At 41.9% G+C, this 24,677-nt stretch overlaps 3 protein-coding genes across 21 annotated transcripts in view; 2 read left to right on the top strand and 1 right to left on the bottom strand.

The window, feature by feature from the left end:
- mycbp2 (MYC binding protein 2) overlaps window positions 1-10,731 on the top strand; it is a 60,770-nt gene extending 50,039 nt beyond the window's left edge. For 13 of the 19 annotated variants that reach the window (XM_085248737.1, XM_085248732.1, XM_085248736.1 and 10 more), the window contains 25 exons: window positions 24-191; window positions 689-846; window positions 944-1,143; window positions 1,293-1,442; window positions 1,526-1,686; window positions 2,114-2,270; window positions 2,363-2,587; window positions 2,691-2,756; window positions 2,913-3,152; window positions 3,242-3,331; window positions 3,417-3,497; window positions 3,601-3,867; window positions 4,504-4,787; window positions 4,878-5,001; window positions 5,096-5,215; window positions 5,301-5,402; window positions 5,496-5,624; window positions 5,806-5,938; window positions 6,078-6,181; window positions 6,761-6,949; window positions 7,034-7,141; window positions 7,348-7,557; window positions 7,641-7,748; window positions 7,939-8,104; window positions 9,291-10,731. In XM_085248737.1, coding sequence (XP_085104863.1) covers window positions 24-191; window positions 689-846; window positions 944-1,143; window positions 1,293-1,442; window positions 1,526-1,686; window positions 2,114-2,270; window positions 2,363-2,587; window positions 2,691-2,756; window positions 2,913-3,152; window positions 3,242-3,331; window positions 3,417-3,497; window positions 3,601-3,867; window positions 4,504-4,787; window positions 4,878-5,001; window positions 5,096-5,215; window positions 5,301-5,402; window positions 5,496-5,624; window positions 5,806-5,938; window positions 6,078-6,181; window positions 6,761-6,949; window positions 7,034-7,141; window positions 7,348-7,557; window positions 7,641-7,748; window positions 7,939-8,104; window positions 9,291-9,406 — 3,856 coding nt within the window. In that variant the 3' untranslated portion in view covers window positions 9,407-10,731. The remainder of the gene's footprint in view (window positions 1-23; window positions 192-688; window positions 847-943; window positions 1,144-1,292; window positions 1,443-1,525; window positions 1,687-2,113; window positions 2,271-2,362; window positions 2,588-2,690; window positions 2,757-2,912; window positions 3,153-3,241; window positions 3,332-3,416; window positions 3,498-3,600; window positions 3,868-4,503; window positions 4,788-4,877; window positions 5,002-5,095; window positions 5,216-5,300; window positions 5,403-5,495; window positions 5,625-5,805; window positions 5,939-6,077; window positions 6,182-6,760; window positions 6,950-7,033; window positions 7,142-7,347; window positions 7,558-7,640; window positions 7,749-7,938; window positions 8,105-9,290) is intronic. The other 6 variants (XM_085248747.1, XM_085248748.1, XM_085248738.1 and 3 more) reach the window with 3 other exon arrangements.
- A 1,277-nt stretch (window positions 10,732-12,008) lies between these two features.
- On the top strand, window positions 12,009-20,084 carry fbxl3a (F-box and leucine-rich repeat protein 3a). The gene is made up of 5 exons (XM_085248751.1): window positions 12,009-12,348; window positions 13,109-13,486; window positions 13,613-13,735; window positions 15,252-15,423; window positions 16,577-20,084. The coding sequence occupies exons 2-5, from the start codon at window positions 13,109-13,111 to the stop codon at window positions 17,215-17,217; spliced, it is 1,314 nt and encodes a 437-aa protein (XP_085104877.1). The 5' UTR covers window positions 12,009-12,348; the 3' UTR covers window positions 17,218-20,084.
- Window positions 20,085-20,249: 165 nt separating this feature from the next.
- On the bottom strand, window positions 20,250-24,603 carry cln5 (CLN5 lysosomal BMP synthase). Its single transcript, XM_085248752.1, has 4 exons — window positions 24,396-24,603; window positions 23,014-23,188; window positions 22,544-22,769; window positions 20,250-22,061 (listed from the first exon to the last, which is right to left on the bottom strand). Exons 1-4 carry the CDS (start codon window positions 24,497-24,499, stop codon window positions 21,574-21,576), a joined length of 993 nt encoding a protein of 330 aa, XP_085104878.1. The 5' UTR covers window positions 24,500-24,603; the 3' UTR covers window positions 20,250-21,573.
- Between the last annotated feature and the right edge of the window lie 74 nt (window positions 24,604-24,677).

The following is a 24,677-nucleotide window of genomic DNA, read 5'->3' as shown; positions in this document are numbered from 1 at the left end:
TGAGTCTCTTACTCTTCCTTTAGACAACACACTGAGAACTTTGGAGCCTACCAAGATGATAACCTCTTCCAAGATGAGATGAGGTATCTACGCTCAACATCTGTTCCCGCGCCCTATATTTCAGTCACCCCTGATGCCTGCCCCAATGTGTTTGAGGAACCAGAGAGCAACATGAAATCAATGCCACCCAGGTAATTGACAATGAATTCAATTTTACTTCTTTTATTTAAAAGAAGAGTTAATTGCAGCTCTGATTTCTTATTACAGAGATTTTTTTCCTTTTTTTTGGTTTATATGTTAGGTTATTTGTTTCCACGTTGTTATTCATAACTGACCAACAGATGATGCAATTGTACCAATAGGCACTGTTTGCACAAGTTGTTCCCAGCTTGTCTCTCCCCTGCACATTCTGACAGCCAGCGCACTTAATTAAAAACGTCCGCCTCTGTCATCGCAAACCACATCTTAAATTGTACAAAGAAGGCTTTGTGTTTGTGTAAAGGTTTTTGTTTTTTTTATTGTTAACATCTATACATTCATGCGTCCCTTCCTCCCACAGCTGCAGCAGCTGCTGAACATGTCCATGTACTGTTCTGTCAGCCAACACTTCGATATTGTGTTTAAAGTACTTGAATGTCCTTAAAAATATTTAAGGGGTAACCAGCATTTGTTTGTTTGTGTCTTTTAGTCTCGAGACCAGTCCAATCACAGACAGTGACACGGCTAAGCGGACGGTGTTTCAGAGGTCTTACTCAGTTGTCGCATCAGAATATGACAAGCAACATTCGCCCTCTCCAGCACGGGTCAAAGCTGTGCCCAGACGCAGGGTCCATAGCGGTGATGCAGGTAATCGCGTCTTGTCATTTCAAAAAGTGCTTATTGGTTCTTCCAGAGTGAGTTACAGCACCGTGTGTATAAATAAACTACTTTGTCTTCTGTACAGAAGTTGGCTCTTCCCTGTTACGTCACCCATCCCCTGAGCTATCCCGGCTGATCTCAGCCCATGGCTCCCTCAGTAAGGGTGAGAGGAACTTCCAGTGGCCCGTCCTGGCTTTTGTTATCCAGCACCATGACCTGGAGGGCCTAGAGGTGGCCATGAAGCATGCACTGAGGAAATCTGCCTGCAGGGTGTTTGCCATGGAGGTAAAGTTGTCCGAATAACACAACTCAGTCTTGCCTTAATTATTGTTTTAATTACAATATCTTGGGTTCGTAGGCAAGTATTTTAATATTACACCCATTTCTATATTATAATAAGACTAATACATTTTTTTTTTTAATTTCCCTGTCAGGCATTCAACTGGCTTCTGTGCAATGTGATCCAGACCACCTCTCTGCATGATATTCTCTGGCATTTTGTAGCATCGCTCACGCCATCGCCATTTGAACCTGAGGATGAGGAAGACGATGAGAATAAGGGGAACAAAGAAAATTTAGAACAGGTAATGAGTTGTTTAAAGTTACGGAGGGTGATAAGAAGGTGGCTTTACTGTACTTTCTAATTATGAACATCGACTCTGCACAGGAGCGAGACCTTGGCGTTTGCGAACACCCTCTGTCTGACATTGTTATTGCTGGGGAAGCAGCTCATCCTCTGCCCCACACCTTCCACCGCCTCCTTCAGACCATCTCTGACCTCATGATGTCACTTCCCAGTGGCAGCTCACTACAGCAGATGGCACTCAGGTACAGTTTCTCTTTTGGGGTGGCTGTAGCTCAGGTGGCAGAGCAGGTCAGCCACTAATCAGAAGGTCGGTGGTTCGATCCCAGGCTGCCTCCTCGCTGCATGCCAAATATCCTTGGGCAAGATACTAACCCCGTGTTTGCCTACTGGTGGTGGTCAGAGGGCCCGGTGGCGCCAGTGTCCGGCAGCCTCGCCTCTGTCAGTGCGCCCCAGGGCAGCTGTGGCTACAATGTAGCTTGCCATCGCCAGTGTGTGAATGTGTGTGTGAATGGGTGAATGACTGAATGTAGTGTAAAGCGCTTTGGGGTCCTTAGGGACTAGAAAAGCGCTATACAAATGCAGGCCATTTACCATTTTGTGCCTCCTTTTGTAATTTTAGCAGCTCTGAGCTTCTGTGGTAATATAAATGATTGTGACTCTTTGTTTAAGGTGCTGGAGTCTCAAGTTCAAGCAGTCCGACCACCAGTTCCTCCACCAGAGCAATGTTTTCCATCACATCAACAATATCCTATCCAAGTCAGATGATGGAGACAGTGAGGAAAGCTTCAACATCAGCGTGCAGTCCGGATATGAAGCAATGAGCCAGGCAAGAAAGTTAACAGCGTATTTAGCAGCCAGCACCTGAGCTTACTCATCTGTCATGATTTAACTTGATAAATATGTTTGTACCTCGTACAGGATCTCTGCCTGGTCACCTGTTTGAAGGACCTGACCAGTGTCGTAGACATCAAGACATCCAGTCGCCCTGCCATGATCGGCAGCCTAACAGACGGCTCCACCGAGACCTTCTGGGAGTCTGGAGATGAAGACAAAAACAAAACCAAGAGCATCACCATCAGCTGTGTGAAAGGCATAAACGCTGTTAAGGTGTCTGTTCATGTGGACAACTCCAGGGACATTGGGGTAAGCAGGCAACGGCACAACAAGCGTTGTGGTTAAAACCTTGCTTCTGCAACAATTTCCTGATGGATTTGAGTAAAATTCTTTTTTCCCCTTATATTTACAGAACAAAGTTACTTCTGTGACATTCCTGTGTGGAAAAGCAATAGAAGACCTCTGCAGAATCAAGCAGGTATCTATAATTTAACTTGCTTCACAGTGAATGGCTCTTGTTTTCTGGGCTGCATATACAGTTTACGTCTAAATTATTCTCCTTTTGAAATAAGGAGTAGGAAACAAACCATCAAATAACATGGCAGTTCTCTACCTTTCTGCGATTCTGTCACAGGCTGACCTCGACTCGCGTCACATGGGCTGGGTGACGAGTGAGCTTCCTGGAGGGGATCATCATGTGATCAAGGTGGAATTGAAAGGTCCTGAAAACACCCTGAGAGTACGTCAGGTGAAGGTCCTCGGTTGGAAAGACGGCGAAGCCATCAAGATACCCGGACAAATCTCAGCCAGCATGGCCCAGCAGAAGAACTGTGAAGCTGAGACTCTCAGAGTTTTCCGCTTAATTACCTCACAGGTCTGCTCATCTGCCTTTTCCACATACCTGCAATTAGCTCTAAACTCTTGTAAGCGTTTCTCTTTCTTAAACTTTGTTTGTAAATGTAGGTGTTTGGAAAACTAATCTGTGGAGATGCAGAGCCAACTCCAGAGCAGGAGGAGAAAAACCTGCTTTCATCTCCCGAGGGAGAAGACAAGGTCAGCACTTTAGTTATTTAACTGTTTGTTTAGTGACCTCAAACCTGATGTTTTATACGTGCTCATCTTGCATTTCTGTGAACAGGCACCCTCTGACGCTGACCTCAAGGAGCACATGGTGGGAATCATTTTTAGCAGGAGCAAACTGACCAACCTGCAGAAACAGGTCAATAGCAATTTCACTTTAAACCGTTAAACAGTGAAATTCCGTTGTCATTTCGTGGAAATATTACTTCCGTCAGCTAACCTCAGTGGTGTGACATTTTCAGGTTTGTGCACACATCGTTCAAGCCATCCGCATGGAGGCAACGCGTGTGAGAGAGGAGTGGGAACACGCCATCTCCAGCAAAGAGAACGCCAACTCTCAGCCCAGCGACGATGACGCCTCCTCTGACGCCTACTGCTTTGAGCTCCTGTCCATGGTCCTGGCTCTGAGCGGCTCCAACGTCGGCCGCCAGTACCTGGCCCAGCAGCTCACGCTCATGCAGGACCTGTTTTCTCTGCTGCACACGGCTTCTCCAAGAGTACAGAGACAGGTGGGAGAGGATGTAAACAAAACAAGAAAAACCTTTCAGTTTAATGATCAGAGGAAACTTGTGCGGCTTTCTTGTAAACATATTTACATCAGCATCGATTGTGTATTGATTACACTTCCTTCCTCATTACATTCTGAGTATTTTGAAAGCTGCTTAGTGTAGTTAGTTTTAAGTTTGGCAGCTTGGACAGTTCCTGTTGTTTTGCTGCCACCTTCTGGCACTCAGTGGAATTACATGATTTGGCAGTGTGATTGTTCATCACCGTTGAACCATTTACAGACAATATTGGGACCCATCTAGTTATTCCTTATGAGTGCTTTTAGGGTTTACAAAAAGAAAAAACTTTAAACAAACTACTGTGGTTTAATTTTTGTGTTAAATGTTGACGATAAAAAAGATTTTCAGTTGACTTAATCGCTCACTGTTGGCAACGGTGTGGTGAAGAAATCAGAAGAAGATCCAACTAGAACAAAGACGTCTATAAATTCTGTCTTTAAATGACTGTAAATTTTGGTGTAGAGTCACTTTTTCCATAAAAGGTTTTAAGATATTTGTGTTTTACAGATATTTACATAAATACCTTGTGAGCCTGTTGAAAGTATAATCTTGCTTACCATCTGATTGGCTACTTCTCAGGTGACTTCACTGCTTAGACGTGTCCTGCCGGAGGTGACGCCTGTGCGTCTTGCTAGCATCATTGGGGTGAAGGCTCTGCCACCGGCAGACATCAGTGACATCATTCACTCCACAGAGAAAGGTGACTGGAACAAGCTCGGCATCTTGGACATGTTCCTGGGCTGTATCGCAAAAGCCCTCACTGTGCAGCTGAAAGCCAAAGGCACCACAATCTCTGGTGCAGCCGGAATGACAGCAGGAAAAGGGGTCACCACAGTCACGCTTCCAATGATCTTTAACTCCAGGTAAGGCTCTGTCTTTTTTTAAAATTTGGGATGCTTGAGATTTCCTGAGGTGTAGTTCCTGAAAAATGACAGCTGTGTTATATTCTTAAGCATGTCGCCCCCTCCTGTTATGCTCAGCTATATCCGCAGAGGGGAGAGCCACTGGTGGATGAAAGGCTCCACTCCTCCACAGATTGCGGAGATCATCATAAAGCTGGTTAAAGACATGGCAGCTGTAAGTTTTTGCTGACTTTTTAATCCATCTCTTGTTTCACGCTGTGTTAAATTTCTTATGTGGTAAAATGACCTCTACATTACCTCTTTATTAGGGGCACCTTTCAGACGCTTGGTCCAGAGTTACCAAAAATGCAATAGCCGAGACCATCATAGCACTGACCAAAATGGAGGAGGAGCATAGGTCTCCTGTACGCTGTATTGCAACCACAAGGGTATGAAAAATTTGTCATACGCAATTACATAACCTTAAAAATATTGTGTATTTATTATATATCACGTTCCTTTGCTGTTACCTAGCTCTGGCTGGCCTTGGCATCACTGTGTGTGCTGGACCAAGATCATGTAGACAGGCTGTCCTCTGGTCGCTGGATGGGCAAAGATGGCCAGCAGAAGCAGATGGTGAGAAAAAGCTTAAAGCTACACTGTATGGCAAATTATTAAAGACAGATCATCAAAAGAGTAATTATTCATTTACTCGTCTTGTGTCTGCAGCCCATGTGTGACAACCATGATGATGGTGAGACAGCAGCCATCATCCTGTGTAACATATGTGGGAACCTTTGCACTGACTGTGACCGCTTCCTCCACCTGCACAGACGCACACGCTCTCACCAGAGACAGGTGAGGTTTAATTTATTACTAGAGACAAATAAAAACAAATTAAACGATATTAAGTAGCCACTCAGGTGGGGAGCTTTAAGTATAATTATTAAGTATAATTTATTACTCAATATTTCACAAGCAGTTGAGGCACTGGACATAATTTTTCCTGCAGTGTACAATCATTTTTAATGTGTTTTAGGTGTTTAAAGAGGAAGAGGAGGCCATAAAGGTGGATCTTCATGAAGGCTGTGGGAGGACCAAGCTGTTCTGGCTCATGGCTCTGGCTGACTCAAAGACTATGAAGGCCATGGTGGAGTTCAGAGAGCACACAGGTAACACTAAAATGGGCTTTGTTGGGTAACATTGCATACATATGGCCATATCAGTAAGCTGATAAAATGACTTCTACTGAAGCTGCATTTTCAGGGCTTTCATCTATTCCTATTTTGACCAAGCCTAATAATTTTGTAGGTAAACCAACGTCCAGCAGCTCAGATGCCTGCAGGTTCTGTGGCACGAGAAATGGGACTGAGCTGTCTGCAGTGGGTAGCGTCTGCTCAGATCCAGACTGCCAGGTACCACGCTTGATCTATGGCATGAAATCTCAGTGTCTGTGCTTGTAGTCTATGCAGATGGACTGAGGGGTTTATTAAAACTGTGAGCACCTGGTTTAGTTTCAATAAAAAATTGTTATAGAATATTTTCAATGTCATAAACCTGAGCTGCACCTAAAGGGTTCTCAGTTGTGTCTAAAAGCCTTATCTGGAGTGAGCCGAACAAATACTGGGTGAGGAGTCTGAGAGAGCTGATGCACACTTTGGAGGTGATGTTGAACTCTGCGGGAAAAGTTGAGAACAGGCAAACAGCAAAGTTTCATCAAATTTAACTTTGTAGTTTTTGCAGAAACTTGCTGACAACCAAACAAAACATTTAAGCTTCAGAGCTGATTTCCTTTTTAAAATTTTAAGATGAGAAATGAGCCTTGAAAAATCCCTTCACCCTAGTTTTAGTGTAATTTTGTGTGTTTTCTATTTATGTTACAAATAAATAGAAAAATCGTGGAAATAAATCAGCTAAGCTTAGCCCAGGCTGAATTTTAGATATTTTGTGCTGTACTTCCTAACACTAACCAACTCTTTCCTGTGGCCACTCAGGAGTACGCTAAACTGGCGTGCAGTAAGACTCATCCCTGCGGACACCCTTGTGGAGGAGTCAAAAACGAGGACAGCTGCCTGCCATGTCTGCACGGCTGTGACAAGAACACGGGCTGCCTGAAACAGGATGCGGATGACATGTGTATGATCTGCTTCACTGAAGCCCTGTCTGCTGCTCCTGCTATACAGGTAGCTCTTTGTTCGTTAAAAGCATCACATCGGGATTTAAATTTGTCCTCCTGTTTAATGTTTAACTTTTTGATCCGTTTCCAGCTGGACTGCACTCACGTGTTCCACCTTCAGTGCACTCGGCGTGTGCTTGAAAATCGCTGGCTGGGGCCTCGGATCACATTCGGGTTCATGTTATGTCCCATTTGCAAGGTAAAATGCTACTTGACCCTCTCTGATTTGCGGGAAGACAAAGGGACTGGACTATTTTCACCACACCTAAATTTTGATTGACTCAAGTTTAAGTGCTTTGTTGAAAAAGCGTTTGCCTCCCATACTGCGACTGCTTTTGTTCATTATCGTTTTAGCATGTGAAGTAAACCCAACACTTGCTGGCCTGTTTGTCTCGTTGTTTGCAGAACAAAATCAATCACTCTGTGATCAAGGACCTGCTCGATCCCATTAAGGAGCTTTATGAGGATGTGAGGAGGAAGGCTCTGATGAGGCTCGAGTACGAGGGTCTGCACAAGAGTGAGGCAATAACCACACCAGGGGCACGCTTTCACAATGACCCTGCAGGCTTTGCCATGAACAGATATGCATACTATGTTTGCTACAAGTGCAAGAAGGTACCACCTGGATGAAAGACCCAGTATATTTTAGTGGAACTGTGTTATAAGGATGAAGAATAAATGACGCTTTTCTTTTCCAGGCATATTTTGGGGGAGAGGCTCGCTGTGATGCAGAGGCAGGACAGGGAGACGACTACGACCCCAGTGAACTGATCTGTGGAGCATGCTCAGATGTGTCCAGGGCTCAGGTGGGAATTGTGTCTGCGAGGAGCACTTTAAATGAATAATATGACATCTGTAGAACTAACAGACCTATATGTTGTTAAGTGAATAACAATAAAGAAAGAAAGCCAAACCTTTCCTTAAAAATGGTGCTCATCTGTCCTTGAAGAGCAAAATATAAGCCCAGCCCTAATATCTTTTGTGTCCTTTCATCAGATGTGCTCCAAGCATGGAACAGACTTCCTTGAGTATAAATGCCGGTACTGCTGCTCTGTGGCTGTTTTCTTCTGCTTTGGCACCACACACTTCTGTAATGCCTGCCATGATGACTTCCAGAGGATGACCAGCGTCCCCAAAGAGGAACTGCCCCATTGTCCTGCAGGTGCTTAACAATTCCTATGTATTTTGTCATCATGTTATCGGCAATTGGCCACAAATTTGACATTTTGACCGTTGCAGACTTAGCTTTTGGAGCCATTTATGCATTAGACTGTGAAGTTTGTGAAGGCACTTGCAAGTTTGCTTATTAAGGTGAAGCATCCACTTGTTTCAGCATCTGCTTGTCACTCAGAGTATACGTGCCGCCTCCTAAGGCAGGGGTGTCAAACTCAAATACACAGTGGGCCAAAATTCAAAACTGGAACAAGGTCGCGGGCTAACATTAATATTTATTGTAAAAAAAATCTTCCTCCAGATATAAGAATGAATCTTTTCTTATGGACTCAAACAAGTTTTGCTGAAAAACTGAATATGGAACAAGCAAAGCTTAATACTAAACAATATATATATTAGCTGTATAATACCAGTAGGCCAGCTCTAATAATAATTTGGTATGGCTTCGCGGGCCAAATGTAATTAGGCTGCCTGAGTTTGATACCTATGTGCTAAGGGATAACTTTAGTACAATTTTAATGAGTGGGTTATGAAAACAAAACAAAAACAGTTCCTGTTCAGATGGCATGAAAGAGGAACTTTGCAACAAAAACAAAAACTGTTTATTGTGGCACACTTCTCTTAACATGCAGGTCTGTGTGTTTCCACTTGTATTTGGAGTCAACTTCACGTGTTCATTTGAGAAACTGCAGTAGCCACGGCTTGGCTTAATCTTTAACCCTGGAAGTTGCTACTTAATAACAAATGACTGAAACTTGGTCACCTTGGTTACTGTGTACAGAGCCACTGTCTTTGAGGAGTTTAGATCAGTGAGAGTGTCCGTCTCTTACTCTGAATAATGATCGGCTGTAACCTGATCACACTGCTCGAAAGACGCAGCTGACCTTTTGCTGCTCCTGTGTTTGCATCTCCCATTCCTGTTGTTGCTGTTGTTGTTGTCGTCTACAGTATCTGCAGTTATTACAGATGCTAAAGAACAAAGGAAGGTTTTGTGACAGGCCTATTTGAGAAACATGATGTTCTTACATCTGTATAACTCTAGGATGAAAAAATATTTTCGACATCCTGTCCTACGCTCCCTGCACCTGCCCAGAGTACAGTAGCTTGATCTCTTTTTGTATTTGCCCACCAGAAGGTTTAATGCTAATGTGTAAACGTTGTCCTCTCTGTCACAGGGCCTAAAGGCAAGCAGCTGGAAGGCACTGAATGCCCTTTGCATGTAGTCCACCCACCAACGGGGGAAGAGTTTGCTCTTGGCTGCGGGGTGTGCAGGAACGCCCACACCTTCTAAACAACAAGACTTTTTCTGAAAACCAGTTTGTCTACTGTGATTTCTGGCTGCTGCTGCTGAAGCTCAGCCGCCAAGTTTGGCTCTTGCATTGCCAAGACTCCTGGACACTGGACCAGGTTTCTGCTCTACGCCGAGAGTCCTCAGGTCTGCTCTTTCACCACCGTCAGTATCCTTGGATCCGCTGCGACCGCGAGCAGTAACTCGTTTGGGTTCAGAGTGACCTGAATGGGTGAGGGGAGGGAAGGAGGGGGACAAAAGAACAATTGAATTAAAAAGAAAAAAAAAAGAAGAAAAAAATAAATTTCTTGTGACGTGTTTGCATGCGGCCGTTGTATTCCCTCGGCTTCTATAGACGTTGCACACCTCCTGATCACTCAAGTGTAACAATACAAGTTTAAACATTGAATATGAATTAATTTGCATATAGACAACTGTGGATCAGCGTGGGTCTGAAAAAAAGTTGAAAAAAAGAAAATATGGAGCAGGCCGTGTTTCCAGCTTCCTAACTATAAATTTAAAATATTGTTGTATGTAAACTTTTTCGTAAACTTGTACAGTATTCTCCGCTGTCAAGTGCATCATGGGTTGACAGAAGAAGAAACAAAGGAGTTGAGTTGATGGATAAGACTGTTAAGAACATTATGTTTGGGAGGAAAATAGTGTACGATTTATCTAATCTTGTATATAATGATACTATTCAAAAATAGCTGTATTCCGAAGTTGCTACTCTTCACTTCAGTTTTGTTTGATATTCTGGGTTATGTTTTGAGCCAGAACTTTTAATGAAGTGCAATACTGGGTGTGCCTCCTATTTTGCAGCTGTTTAACCTATGGAATGTATGTCAATAAAGCCACTGTACATTTTTATACAGTAGACAGTCGTAATTTCCCCCCTCTTCTAAATGTCACATCTCTTCTGTTGTCTGGAAATGAGAAGATGGATCCTGGCGGCTGCAGTGAACGATGGTGGATGTAAATCCTGGTTGTAATTTAAAAAAAAAAAAAAAAAAAAGAAAGGATAAATTTATATTAAGACATGAAAAACCCCTCTCACAGTATGACTGACTACAGCTGGATGATTTGAGGGTGCCAGTCTTCACACCAAATAAAATATTGCACCTGTAATGCTTTTCCCTATTAGGAGGCAGGGGTAATGGGAGGGAGAGGGGAGGTCAGGGGGGTGGAGTATGGAAACAAAGCAGCTGCTGTTTAAATTAAAAAAAAAAAAAAAAAAAAAGCTTCATACTTGTGAATCTGCTCTGTAATATCTGTGGTGGATGGAGTCAAATGGTAATAAACCAGGTTCTTTGTTTTCGCAAAGTAAACACCGTGTCATCCATTAATGAGTGGTCACATTTCTGTATTCACGACTCAGAGGAAAAGCTAAAACATCGGTGCAAATGAAGAGAGGGGAAACTGTAAAAGAATGAGTTATCCTATCATAGAGTCAAAATGTTAGGTTTGTCATACTGACTATAATAGTGTGACGGTTGAAAGATTTAGTCTTTGAGCAGCATTAAATAACACACCTTTAATGCATTTCAAAAGGTTTAGCTGTGTGTTTCCAGATTTGCACCATAAGTGCTGAATTCACATTAACTAATGAAGCACACTAACTTTTTCTTATTTTATCCTGTTGAAGTTTCTTGGGCACATGTGCAGTAAAAAGGTGCATGTAAGTCTGTGCACTGCTGGAAGATGAGTAAGAGACTGGCACCATGCATAGGTTGCAGGTCTGTTGCAGAGCCCCTCTCAGTATGGCGTCCCTGGTGTTTATTGCTGACAGGAGTAGCAGGATGAATTCTACTGTGTGCAGGGCTGTACTCTGACCAGACTGGAACTTTTCTTTGGTCTTCCTCTTTTCCTCCTGTCTGGCAGCTCCATTTTCAACCTCCTTTGTCCAATATATCCACTCTCCAAGAAGGAATTGTGGATATATTGCTTCACTACACGTCTCCAGCTGAGCTGTCCCTCTGACATACTCATTTCTAATGAAGTGAAAATCTAAGCGTCTCTTTCACCTCAACCTCCTTTTTGTTAATACCAGCAAGTCCAAACCATCTTGTAAACATTCCCTTTGCAGTTATCCGCCCTCTCTCTTCTTCACCTCTTTTGTGCACTGGCCATTGCTTTGGATGGTTGTACACAGTCATTTAAAATCCTCTTCTTGCTAGCTCCACTGTTTCTCCTCTCCCTCTTATTAACACACATGCAATCTGTAGTCTTCTACTAGCTTTCACCCCCTCTTCCCTCCAGAGCATACCTCCACCTCAGGGCTATCTTCCACCTGTTCCCTAAACATCAGTCTCTGGTTAACCTATCACCATTGCCAACAAGAAGGGGGTCAGAGCAGACCCCTGATTTAATCCCACCTCACCACTTTGTCACTATCATCGTGCATTTTAGATGGATTTTGTTATTTTAGTTGTAGTTTGTCTCCCTCTCTGTCTCTGGAACAGTATTACTGTATTCAAAAACATAATCTTCTCAAACAAGCAGTATTATATTTTGTTGCTCTCTAGAAATAATCATTGCGTTATGAAGGCTCCCAACAGGAAAAAAAAACACGCTGTATGCGATTTTATTTTATTAGGATTCGGGTGAGTTATCACTCAAACGAAGACGATCTTTACCAACAGCCATTTTGCATTATGTATCCCATAATGCACCGCTGCTGTCACGACAACATTTCGCCATTTCGGGTTTGGCGGACGCTCTGTAACTCCCGCGAAGGAATTAGGTCAGCCGAGCGGAGGTGTTTCTTCACTGAAAACATTTCTCGCTCGTTCTCGTTTTCCCGACGGCTCTCTTATCGTGCTCCGATGCGTGTTACCTGGCTGCTGCTGATGAACTTTACCAGCGTCGGCCCGGGCTGAAGAGTCGAGTCAGTTGTCGGATTTTCTAGCTAACAGCTAGCAAGCTAGCTGTGTGTAAACAACAAGGTAAGAGTCACTAGTAAATAAATAATGAATGTTTATAGACTTGGTATGAATGACCAGTGAGTACAGTGGGGTTTGGTATATTTGCAGCGAATCAAGTGAATTTGCAGCACCAGTTAACTAAGTCGCTCTGTTAGCTTGTAACACACTTTTACGTTAATAAATAAGCAATCGTTAACTTGGTTAGCGGTTGCATTTACTCCCCTGTTAGCTTGCTAACTTTACGAGCCACTTTATTGCATTTGTGTGCGTTCATTGTAACTATAGCACTGACAAGCTCAATAACGTTTGTTTATTTTTTCCTAAGTAAGGTTGTGTGGCTGTAACGTCACCTCAGTCACGTTTCCTCTGAAATACGCAGTGTCACATGCGGTGCAACTTTGGTGTGAGCGTTAACGAGCGGTATAAATCCAACAGTTAAAGGCTTTAATTGTACTTTGGAAAAATGATGATTATTCAGAGAAACACAAACATGAGGGGATGAAAACAGACAGATTTTTTTTAAAAAGCTGGAATGTCTGCAGACCCACCATCTGCACAATATGGTAGCTGCTAGGAATGTTTTAATTATTTTGCGGAGTGCGTCAGAGTGATAAACATGCACATTTAATCTGCACCTGTTAGTGCAGGGACAGCAGGGCTGCAGCTAGAGCTTATTGATTCGTGACGTCCTTGATTAGACACCTTTCAGAAGATTGGCACACGTTTCTAAAGTAATGGGCATGTGTAGATTTATTAATCAGTGCATTTTATTTTGTAAAAGATGAAACGGATGAAAGGAGGAGAGGAGGGAAGCGATGACTCCTCCTGTGAGAGTCCAGCGGAGGTTTGCAAGAAGGTGCGAAATCAGTTGAGCGAGGATTTGGAGCCACATGTTGCTGAGTCGCTGGACTGTAACTGGGCACGGCTGCCTCAAGAGCTCCTGCTGCATATCTTCCAGTACCTGCCACTGCTGGACCGGGCTTATGCCTCCCAGGTGTGCCGTGGGTGGAACCAAGCCTTCCACATGCCTGAGCTGTGGAGATGCTTTGAGTTTGAGCTCAACCAGCCAGCCAGCTCTTATCTAAAAGCCACACATCCAGATCTTATTAAGCAGATCATAAAGAGGCACTCCAATCACCTGCAGTATGTCAGCTTCAAGGTAAAAATGTCTGTGTAACTGCGTGTGCCCTCATTCTGGGTTCAAACGTTCATAAGCAGCTTCTGTTTAAAAATGTTTCTTGGATGTTTTTCGAGTGATATGCAATCTTTTCCTTGTTCTTATCAGGTTGACAGTAGTATGGAGTCTGCAGAGGCAGCTTGTGACATTCTTTCACAGTTGGTGAACTGCTCACTGAAGACCTTGGGCCTCATCTCTACAGCCAGGCCCAGTTTCATGGAGGTTCCAAAGGTATAATTAACACAATCACGAGGAGTCTGGGTCTTTACAGTGTCCTGCTCTTTAGATTTGTAAGCAAAATCAAAGGAATTCTTGTTTTAGTGTACATCCCCTCTTATCCACAGTCTCATCTTATCTGAGATTGGGTCTGAAAAGCAGCATTCTTATGCATGGCAAATGACACTTTTATTATCAGTCCCACATTTTCAAAAGGACACAGGACTTTCTTTATTTACATATCATGAGCTCTATTCCTTGAACCAGGTTTCATGGAATCTAGATGTCATTGAGCAAACTAGGCTAAGGGCTGGACATTTCTTTTTTTGGTGTGTTTGTTTTATCAAGGATTGGAACTTGCTGCACGTTCTGCTATGTGTAGAAACTGACACACCCACTGTCGTCACAGTTCGCATTTTAAAACCTTTGAGCTCCTGAGCCAGTTTTTAACAATCTTAGTTGAATTCTTTTGAATATTTCAAAATCAAGTTTAAGAACTTTTAGGTTAATTAAAGTAGAAAAAAATCACTTGTTTATGAACTCTTGAGATCTTTGTGACATTCAAAAGCTGTTTAAGAACCTGTGATGACGTCATAGAACTTGAAACGTGCAAACGTGCAAACGGCCTCACTCGTTCACCAGGGTGTGCTCCTTTTAGCTTCTGTTTTAAAGACAGCATAAGCCTCTCACAGCCTGTGCTGCTTTTTGTGTGACTGTGGATAAATATTAGAGGACGTGTTGTTCTTGGATTATCTCACAATGCGGTGCTAGTTGCCAAGTTGCGAAAACACCTTTTGGCATAATAAAATCTTCTCAAAATTGCCATTATTACTCACATTCTGTCAGAGGGGACATTTGTTTGAAGCATTTGAACCAAAAGAAAGCTGAATGCAAAAAAACAAAGACTTGTTTTTTCCACATTTTGGAAAATAATAACATATTACATCATTTTCATCATAAATACTTTTTTGCTATTATAATATGTACCATAAAGTCAAATAGACACCCTTCCAATGCTTTGCACAAAAAGGTTTCCCCATTTCCTTGTCCTCAGTTTGTAATACAGATGTATGCAGTCTAGCTGTCTGCAGCACCAAAGCTTAAGATTAATTCAGAGGTCCACCCATGCAGTAGACACAAATGAACACACCCTCGCATTTCTTTATTTCAAATTTGTTTACCTTGTCTACAGATTAAATCTACAAATTAAATTTGTATGTAATCTTAACCCACTAATTGTGATTACATTAGGGTTTCTTACTGTACTCAGATTGCAGATTGTGTTTGTATTGTTATATGTAGCAGATTCCTAAGTTTAAGGTTGTCTCAGTAATTACAAATAGTGGTGTGTGAGCCATGACAGAGGTCTGCCTGACGTACCAGGCCCACCAAAAAACTGTATGTTAGTGGGACAGATTATGTTTGGGTAAAAGATCATTCCAGACACAGTTGATTAAATCTGGCATTTCGAAGGCGTCAGTCAGGTTTAAAGATCGTTACAATTCAATGTGTCATGTTTGTCCTTCCACAGTCTCACTTCATCTCCGCCCTGACCGTGGTGTTCGTCAACTCCAAATCGTTGTCTTCGCTGAAGATTGACGACACGCCAGTTGATGATCCATCTCTGAAGGTGCTGGTGGCCAACAACAGCGACACCCTGAAACTGCTGAAAATGAGCAGCTGCCCTCACGTCTCTCCTGCAGGTACAGTCTAAGTGCATGTGTTTTTATTTATTTTCTACTTCCAGCATGAATGGAAAATGAGTATAGCGCTGTGCAAAAGTCTTGAGCCACCACTCATTGCTTTTTTTTGGCTTTTTTTTGGCTTTTTTTTTTTTTTTTTTGCTTAAAAAAAAGAGAGACAGAATTTGGGTGTCAATGGGGGGGCATTATCAGTAGTTCGTCAGACCTTCTGAAGGTCTTTTCAAAGTTTTTCTTCAGACATTGGCTGCTTTACAGTCCTTGTACCTGAACATTTTCCAAGTAATGTTTTTGTTTATAACATTGACCTATGAATCATCTCAAGCATAAAAAGGCGCCTAACTCAAAGGATGACTATATCTTGTGTACATAACATGCCTGGATAGAAAAACCATCAATCATTGATTGGCCTTCTCAGCTGTTGAAACACATCTTTACATAGTGTTCTGTTGAGATGATCCCACAGCATTAAAGGCAGCCGACATCCAAACATAACAATTAGCATGTCCTTCGAGAATCCTGGATAACTATTGCTGAAGGCTACTTCAGTAAAGTTTGCATAACAGAGTTCAGGCTGTGTTGAAGAATAAAAGCGATCATACCAAAGTTGATCACCTTTATTGTTGCACAGACTCTGTATTTGCCTTATGCGTGGCGTTTCCACTTATGCGTCAATGTTTGAATAAACTGCTGCACATATTTTACATTTTTGAGGAACGTATAAAAAAACGAGAGGTGGCTCAAGACTTGTATACTTTACGCTGTATTGATTGAAAAATCACACAGAACTTTATTCAGAGAGATAAATTGTTTAGGTTTTGACATAACTGATGAGTTGATAGCTGAACTTTATTTCTTTATTTAAAAAAACCTGAGAAGAGTCAAAACTATATGTCTGTAAAACTGGTAGTGGGAAACTAACTTTTAACCTCAACGACTCAGTAGATTTAGACCATCCTTCAATTTGTAGGTCTGATGAGGGACCATCTGAGATTATATGAGAGAAATCCCCTTTTCCTGAAATTCTGAGCTAATATGATTGCTGATTAAACTGCAACTTGTCAGGGGGATGCAGTCAACCTGTTCTTTGATTGAAAGTGAAAACACGATTTGAGAATTGGTCGCATTAATTGAAACTATCTGCCTGTGCTTTTAGGAATCCTGTGTGTGGCAGACCAGTGTCACGGGCTCCGAGAGCTAGCGCTAAACTACCACCTCCTGAGTGATGAACTCCTGCTGGCGCTCTCCTCTGAGAAGCACGTCCACCTGGAACACTTGCGAATTGATGTGGTGAGCGAAAACCCCGGGCAGCACTTCCACACCATCAAGAAGAGCAGCTGGGACGCTATGATGCGGCACTCGCCCAAATTTAACCTGGTCATGTACTTCTTCCTCTATGAGGACGAGTTCGGGCCCTTCTTTAATGAGGAAATCCCGGTCACACACCTTTACTTCGGGCGCTCAGTGAGCAAAGAGGTCCTGGGCCGAGTGGGCCTCCACTGCCCTCGTTTGGTGGAGCTGGTCGTGTGCGCCAATGGCCTGCGTCCTCTGGATGAGGAGCTGATCCGTATCGCCAAACACTGCACCCAGCTGTCAGCCATCGGCCTGGGTGAGTGCGAAGTGTCCTGCAGCGCGTTTGTGGAGTTCGTTAAAATGTGCGGCCGCCGACTGTCCCAGCTGTCCATCATGGAGGAGGTACTGATTCCAGATCACAAATACTCCCTGGATGAGATTCACTGGGAGGTGTCGAAGCACCTGGGCCGGGTCTGGTTCCCTGACATGATGCCGACCTGGTAGAGAGTGAAGCCTGTGCTCAGAGTTCAGTATGTCGGGTTTGTGGTGCGGAACAATCATTGCCTCCATGTTGCATTGAAAAGCCTCAGCTGGGAAGCTCGATGACAGTATGGAGAGCATGAACTTGCTGAACTCTCGTTAGCAGTGCAGGGATGTAATGTGGGACTCGACAACAACACAATGTTATCACATTATCATGGAAATGCCACAGAATTCCTGCTCGGCTTAATCCGTAGATGGAATTCAGCAAGCTGGCTTCGACCCACAGAAGAGGAAATTTAACTAAAAAGCAATGTTTTTATAACTGCAAATGGAGTTATATGTACATTATAGGCTGGGTATGATAATCTGTGTTGTGAGAGGGATGTGTGAGTATGTGCATTTATGTGTGAACGTGCGGGTGGGTGTTTACATGTTTTCCAACATTGAGCAGTAAATTGGGACAATTAGGTGCACAATAGCATGTTGTTACGCTACCACTTGGCCTACATAAATCCGGTGTGAGATAGCAGCTCTGCACTCTGCAATACAATATGGCATTGACCGCATGGTTGTCTGTACATAGGATGTGACAGAAGGTGTATTTGTCATGTGTGGCTGAATTTTGCAGAAGAGTAGCTGGGTCCTACACCTCATTTTAACCTAATTTAAAGAACAGTGGTTGTGTTGTTTGTCCTCCTCGCCTGGGGAGCTCCAGTCGTGTCTCACAAACCACGATTGTTGAACAAATGGAAGATGGCGGAGAGAAAAAGAAATGTGTGTGTATATAGGTGTCTAAATTGTGACGTGAAGGTGTATAGTGTTGATTGATGTCATTGATTTTTATTTTTTCTCAAAGTTATATTTTGAGGAGGTTTTTTTTTTTTTCTCCCCCTGCATCAAACACAAATTGGCCTGACAAATGATTTTATCTATTTTGGAAAAAGGTTTATGTACAGTTTTAGATTTCTTAAGCACCTTAGATGAATACCAAATGAGATGGAATACACCTGGTCCTTGAGACCAAATATGGTGATTATTTATACTGTACTGGGGCTTTGTTGAGTCAAATCCCCAAGTGCTGCATATTGAAGTTGTAAAGCTCTAATTAAAACAATCAAATAATTCTATGTAAATAGTGCACAGAAATGTCTGAATTTGGAGGGTAGAGATCAGCGGTCTCAGTTCTTCACGCTCAGATTAATTTGTAATGATTCAGTAGACTAGTCTGTATAGCTGTTGGCTTACAGTGCATGCTGGAAATGCAAATCCAACCCATTTGTTTCTCAGATGCATTAAAATGAAAATATTTTTTATGTAGGTTTCATTTGTATCTTCTGCTATTTGCCTGTTCAAGCTCTAAACCCTGGTTCTCTGTTGTGGATATCTGCCCTTCCAATTAGTCCACATTTGTTTCTTCATCATGCTATCTTGTATACATGAGAGGAAGCAGTATTCACCCATTATAAACACTGTCTGCAGATTTTTCTTGTGTTCCAAACATCCATTCATTTCAGTCAAGAGGTTTGGCAAGTCAGATGAGTGAAACATTTTGTTTTTTTCCTTTAAGAAGGAAGTCAAATGCATCTGTATATAAAAACGCTGTGTGTTTGATTAATATGAGTAGAAATGTATTTCTTTATTTCACCCTCTGTCAGGGTTTGAAGTTTCCTTAACTGGTGGCTTGTCTTTTATAAAACCAGAGTGCAAGTTATCCTTTACTAGAAGGATCTTTTTCATACTATAGCCACTAGAGAAGTTAAAAACTGTGTAATTGATTAATAGGGATTATGCTTTTTTTAATGAATTTCAGTTTTTCAGTTAAACAAAAGCAACCAGCAGTGGTATTTTTCTTTGTTTAGCTGGGTTTAGCTTCCACCTATTGTCGCCGTGGTTTTGTTGGATACAGGTGGTCCTAATGTTTTGAGTCCACTACCACAAACTCGATCCTTGGAGGGATTTTATTACTTCCTTTAATGTAGTGGAAAAAGACCCTGTTTTGTGTGTGCGTTTTTAACAAAACACACACAAAAACAGTTGCCTTGAAGTGTTTTATATTTCAAGGTAAAACTATAGTAATAGAGAGAAAACCCCAACAATTACATGACGCCCTATGAGCAAGCACTTGGTAACAGTGAGAATGAAAAACTCCCTTTTAACAGGAAGAAATCTCGTGCAGAACCAGGCTCAGGGAGGGGCGGCCATCTGCCACACAACTGCTTGGGGTAATGGGAGGAAGATGGAGAAAGAGTATGCATTTATGGCGTATACATATTAAATATTTAAAGGTTTTTGGTAGTGGACAAACCTTATGCAGCACTGCATGTCAATAAAAATGTAGTTTATTTCTGCCAGATTTCATTCCTTTTTACTCAAGTTTTATTTCATATACAATAACTGAGAGACTTGTTGCAAGAGGTGCTTCTTAGTATTATTGAATGAATATAGCCTCTTCACAGTATTTGTTTCTCATCACTGAAGAAGTGGATATCTTTGCTCATGTACATTAGCATCTGAAGGGTACAGTAACACATCTCCTGGTTATTTTATTTGAAAATGTGTGCAGTGCATTAAATAGTGGCCCTAACGTGAAGCCTGTTTTCACTGAGAGCTTGTCTGTATTTGCTTTTATTGGACTATTCGGCTGGGAAAAAAATGCTTCACATGGTAAATGCTGAACGAGAGAGCATTATTTAAATTTTGTCACGAATATGATTGTCATAATTATTATTTGAACTTTATTTGGGAGTTAACAGGTGTTAAACACTCTCCTCTAGTTTTGCTTCTGTATGACAAAAGCTTTGTCTGCTTTGCTTTACTGGTCACCTGTCTTGAAATTAAAATTGTTTTGGACATGTGATCTCACACTGTAATAAAAATTTGTGAATGTACTCTGTGCAACTTTCATGTAATTATTTTTCTTTATTAACACACGTAGTTAAACTCCATAAAAGGACTCCGTTATAAAAATGGGATGCATTTGAGATGAGAAGATGTATGAGCAGTTTTCTTAAATTATTATTTCTTAAATAACAAGAAGAAATGAAGTAAAGGGGTGGGGTTGTACATGCATCTTTTATTTATCAAGAAGTCTCTTTTTCGTCATCATATGTCCAAAAATAACAGGAAAATGCAGATTTCTGTCAAATAAGCTAACCCAGAAGCCCTGCTTTTACTGTGTGTGGACTGATCGCACTTAAACATGTAGTCAACCCACAAACGCCACTTCTCGGCCAGGAAAAGTCCTGCTAAATGTTTCCGAACATTTAAACACTGGAAAGTCCAGAAGTGCTTTTTTTTTTTTTTTTTTTTTTTAAACTGGTATTACAAACACAGAATGTTATGAAGCAGGAAATGGACTCAGCAGATCTGTACATAATGCTCCTTGGTGAGAAATACTGAATTGAAATCTATTTTCTCTTGAAGAAAATGAGGTTTTATCCTTTATGATTGAAACCTTTCGAACAGCTACAGTTGTGTGGAAACTTTTCACAGGACTCAGGTCCTCCAAAAAACTAAGTACACCCTGAATGCTTCCATAGGAATTGAGTAGCAGCTAGGTGATGCTAATCAAATGCACTTGATTAACTGATTAACATCAGCAAGTGTGAGCAGCTCTTCTTTCTAAAAAGAATATGACAGCATGACTTAGCTTTGCAAAGTTGCATCAGAACAAACCACAGGAGTTCTGCAACAATGTCCTTTGGACAGATAAGACCAAAGCGGCCATAATGCACAGCACCGTGTTATCAGCATAAATCTTTCATACCAGCTGTCTAGCACGGTGGTGGAGGGGTGATGATTTGGGCTTGTTTTGCAGCCACAGTACCTGAGGACCTTGCAGTCATTGAGCCAACCATGTACTCTGTATACTAAAGTATTCTAGTGACAAATGTGAGGCCATCTGACTAGAATATAAGCTAAAGCTTGGCTGAAATTGCATACTCCAAGTGGACAGAGATCTCAAGCACAGCAGCAAGTCTACAACGAAATAGCTGAATTTTTGTTGTTGTTGTTGTTATTGTTATTATGACCGAGCCACAGTTCAGACATCAAGCTGATTAAAAGGCTACGCAGGACCTTAGGAAGGTTGTGCACTGATGAATAATGTAATGATGCAGTAATGTAACGTATATGTAAGTCATATAGAAAACAATGACTAGTTACTTCTGCAAGCCACTGAATCGTGGGGTGTATTTAGCTTTTGAAGGACTTCATAGTCACGTGACAACTTAGTTGAAACGTTTTTTCTTGCCTGCCATTTCCAAATAGAAGAAAAAAATTAACCATTCATTGAAGTTTATGTTAATATTGTTGTCATTAGCCTTTCAGCTAATACTATTTACCAATAAAATAAAAAATTAGTAGTCAAATGGGATTTTAAGGCAAAGGCACTTCTTCATATGTAATCCGCACATATGGAGGTTTCATTGGCAGATGCCAGTACTCAAAGTTGTAGTAGAGGTAGAAGCTCCTTTCCAACACGACCGTCTCAAAAGCCTCCAGCAGACTGATCATGGCATCTGCAAATGTCTGGTGTGGCCTAAATGTGTGGTAAAATTTACGGATGTCCAATGCCAGATTTTTCAGAGCAGGCTGTCCGAAAATGGCGCTGTCATTGCCGAGGTACGTGGGCTCTCCGCTGTACAGGTAGATCTTGGTGTAGTTGGTCTGTGATCGGCTGGATAGTTTGGCTCCCAGCTCTGTAAGCTTCCTGTATGTGCGGTGGACAAACTGGGAACAGTCATAGGATTCGAACCACACCGTGGCGTTGGGGCTGGGGTCAGACCGAACTGCCCACGTCTCGTAGTAGATCCCAGTCTCGTTGTCCTCCTGCACCCAGCGGGCCATGTCGTTGAACTGCTGCCCTGGAGAATTAAAGAAAAACATGTTAATACCAGAAAAAAAAATGGGTGTGAAGCAGAAAGTCCAAGAAGACAAGAGTGTAAAAAACATTTTATATGTTCGAGGCATTTAATTCTTGGATGTGCTCTAGCTCTCCCTGGACAAGACAAGCTATCAGTCACAAAACCAGAACTGCCTGTTTTGGGTTTTGGAAGCTATCCAGGGCCTCCTGAAGCCAGTGAAACAGTCAATGCAGAATTTCTGTTTCAACATGCTGTCTTTCTACAGTTTTCATGATTACCAAGTACCCTGGATGTGTATCTGACTCAATACAAAGTACAAATTTTGTAGTTTTACAACTACAAAAGCAAAATAAGCTGTTTCAGGGTCATGCTCTGCAGGATATATTTGTAGTAAAATCCACATTATCACCAGTCATATCCACTGATGATGTAACATATCTAGTTTTATCTCGGCTTCTCTGTGCACAGATGTCAAGTCTTACCTGTGATTACTCCAATTTTCTCTAAGGTGCCATTCCGTGACCAGTGTAAATCATCAATGCCTTCAAAGAAGCAGGCAGCTCCCTGGTTGCACCAGAAAGGTGCGTACATGTCTTGTCTGAGGTGAGGAAAAGTGCAGTTGCCCAGCTGAAACAGCTCGTACCACTCCATAGTGTAGTTGGTTCCTGTCTCTGCACTGCTGAACCCAACAGCATCATGCATGATGTGCTGTAAAGAGAACAGAAACATACTCTGGTTTTATGTATGTGTGTGTGTTTCTATGAATAATGTAGCTGCAGCTTCACTTCTGTTTTAACAGAGGGAGTATTTTTATTAGCCAGAACACAGCGGCCCCTTCACTTCTGTTTTAGAGAATAAAATATTAAATACGAAAAGAACAATGTGCCCTGGTGCTTTTTGCTTTATCCCTGACTTGTAAAAAGACATTTCAGAATTCAAATTACACACTTACAAACTTTCCCAGCAAACTTCCATACTTGAATTCCCACACTGGAGTCTGCAGCCGATACACCGAGATGGTGTCGCTGTCTCTCATGTAGGGAATCCGTCCATCTGGGTCTCCGGTGGGGCAGAACGGATAGAGAGCTTGACAGTAAGAGTCCACATCAGGCCGACGATCGAAACGCCTGTGGGTGACATGAGACACGTCAGATGGTTGGTCAAGGTTAAAGTCACTGCGAGCCCAAAGCTACTTCATGTTGCTCTACAAAAATGAGCATATTATCCTAAATAATGTTATTTAGGATAATATTTCAACTCAAATATGAACTAGCTGTGACACTGTTTTAATTTATACTAAAATGTAAATAAAATTATGTTATAATTTGCAAACCTCAAAAATATTCACAATACAACTTAGAAAATATATCAGACGTGACTGACAAGACTGTACCAATTTAGGAAAAAAAAATTGGGATGGGGGCAACAAAAGGCTGGAAAAATAGGTTAACAGCTGGAAGAACATTTCGCAGCTAATTAGGTTAAATGGCAACAAGTCAGTAACATAATCGGGTCAAAAAGAGCTTCTTAGAGAAAAGTAAAGACGGGGAAAGGTTCACCAATCCCCAAAACATGGCGTCTACAAATTGGGAACATTTTCAGAATAATGTTCCTTAGTGTAAATTCAAACTTTCAATCAACAACACACAATATCATCCAAAGATTTGGAGAATCTGGAGAAATCTCTGTGCACAAACACCAAGGTCAAAACTCAATACTGAAGCACTGCATTAAAAACAGGCATGATTCTTTCATGGAAATCACTGCACGGGCTCAGGAACACTTCCAGAAATGCATGTCTGTATCACCATACCATCCACAAATGCAGGTTAAAGTGTAGAAACAGCCAGAAATGCAGCAAAAATTTCTGGCACATCCACTTTAGATGAACTGCTGCCTGCTGATGACAGAAGGTCACAGAGCCATTACATACATTTTTGTGGCGCGTTTTTGGAAATGTATGAAACCCACTCCACTAATTCTGCTGCACAACTGAGATACTCCAAATTCCAACATTTTTAAGTCACGTGAACGTACCACGAATACTTCCTCGGGTTGCTGTCTAAAACAAGGCTTTATTGGTACAACAAGAACACACAAAATCACAAAATGTCTTCTTAACGTGTCAGTGAACGTGTAACATCGGAACAGACACGCTTTCTAGGAAAAAAACATAAAAGTTGCGAACTTTGTACTGATCAAAACGGACTAAGCGACCATTCGTAATTGAAAACGAGGTTTATTTGATCGTCTTTTCCAGTTTTCTTCATTATCTGTCACATGATTTAACGCTAAAGAGCGGAGTGAACGTGGAAAGGTGTGCGGTCTTTATACCTGTAGGGTACGGGCCACTTCTGCTGTCCATTAATCCTGAACTGAGCGACGACGTGCAGAAAGAGGAGCAGTTTGAATCCCAGAACGACCTCCGTGTAAAACATGTCAAGGCCGTAAAAAAACAGCAGTTACGAAGAGGACTATCTTCCCATGACTCACCGCCTCTAACTTCCTCATTACAGATCACATGGTTTTGTTGATGATACCAAATCACATGACCACACCAGACAAGAATATGGGGCGCCGTTTGTAAACTGAAACACGCTGAAATTAATGGCAATT

This window comes from Mchenga conophoros, linkage group LG16 (genome assembly GCF_057382185.1).
Source record: "Mchenga conophoros isolate Kocher_MC1m ecotype Shallow Benthic linkage group LG16, M_conophoros_male_GT1.1, whole genome shotgun sequence".
In the NCBI taxonomy this organism is placed as follows: Eukaryota; Metazoa; Chordata; class Actinopteri; order Cichliformes; family Cichlidae; genus Mchenga; species Mchenga conophoros.
Note: the sequence above shows the minus strand (reverse complement) of the source record. Positions and strands in the feature narration are given on the sequence as shown.

Excerpts from the sequence above, each read along its gene's own strand:
- fbxl3a (XM_085248751.1), top strand. The coding sequence starts at position 13,109 with ATGAAACGGATGAAAGGAGGAGAGGAGGGAAGCGATGACTCCTCCTGT. Across the intron at positions 13,736-15,251 it reads GTTTCATGGAGGTTCCAAAG|TCTCACTTCATCTCCGCCCT; the intron begins GTATAATTAACA and ends GTCCTTCCACAG. Across the intron at positions 15,424-16,576 it reads CCCTCACGTCTCTCCTGCAG|GAATCCTGTGTGTGGCAGAC; the intron begins GTACAGTCTAAG and ends CTGTGCTTTTAG.
- cln5 (XM_085248752.1), bottom strand. The coding sequence starts at position 24,499 with ATGTTTTACACGGAGGTCGTTCTGGGATTCAAACTGCTCCTCTTTCTG. Across the intron at positions 22,770-23,013 it reads GAAGTTTGCTGGGAAAGTTT|CACATCATGCATGATGCTGT; the intron begins GTAAGTGTGTAA and ends TTCTCTTTACAG. Across the intron at positions 22,062-22,543 it reads GAAAATTGGAGTAATCACAG|GGCAGCAGTTCAACGACATG; the intron begins GTAAGACTTGAC and ends TTAATTCTCCAG.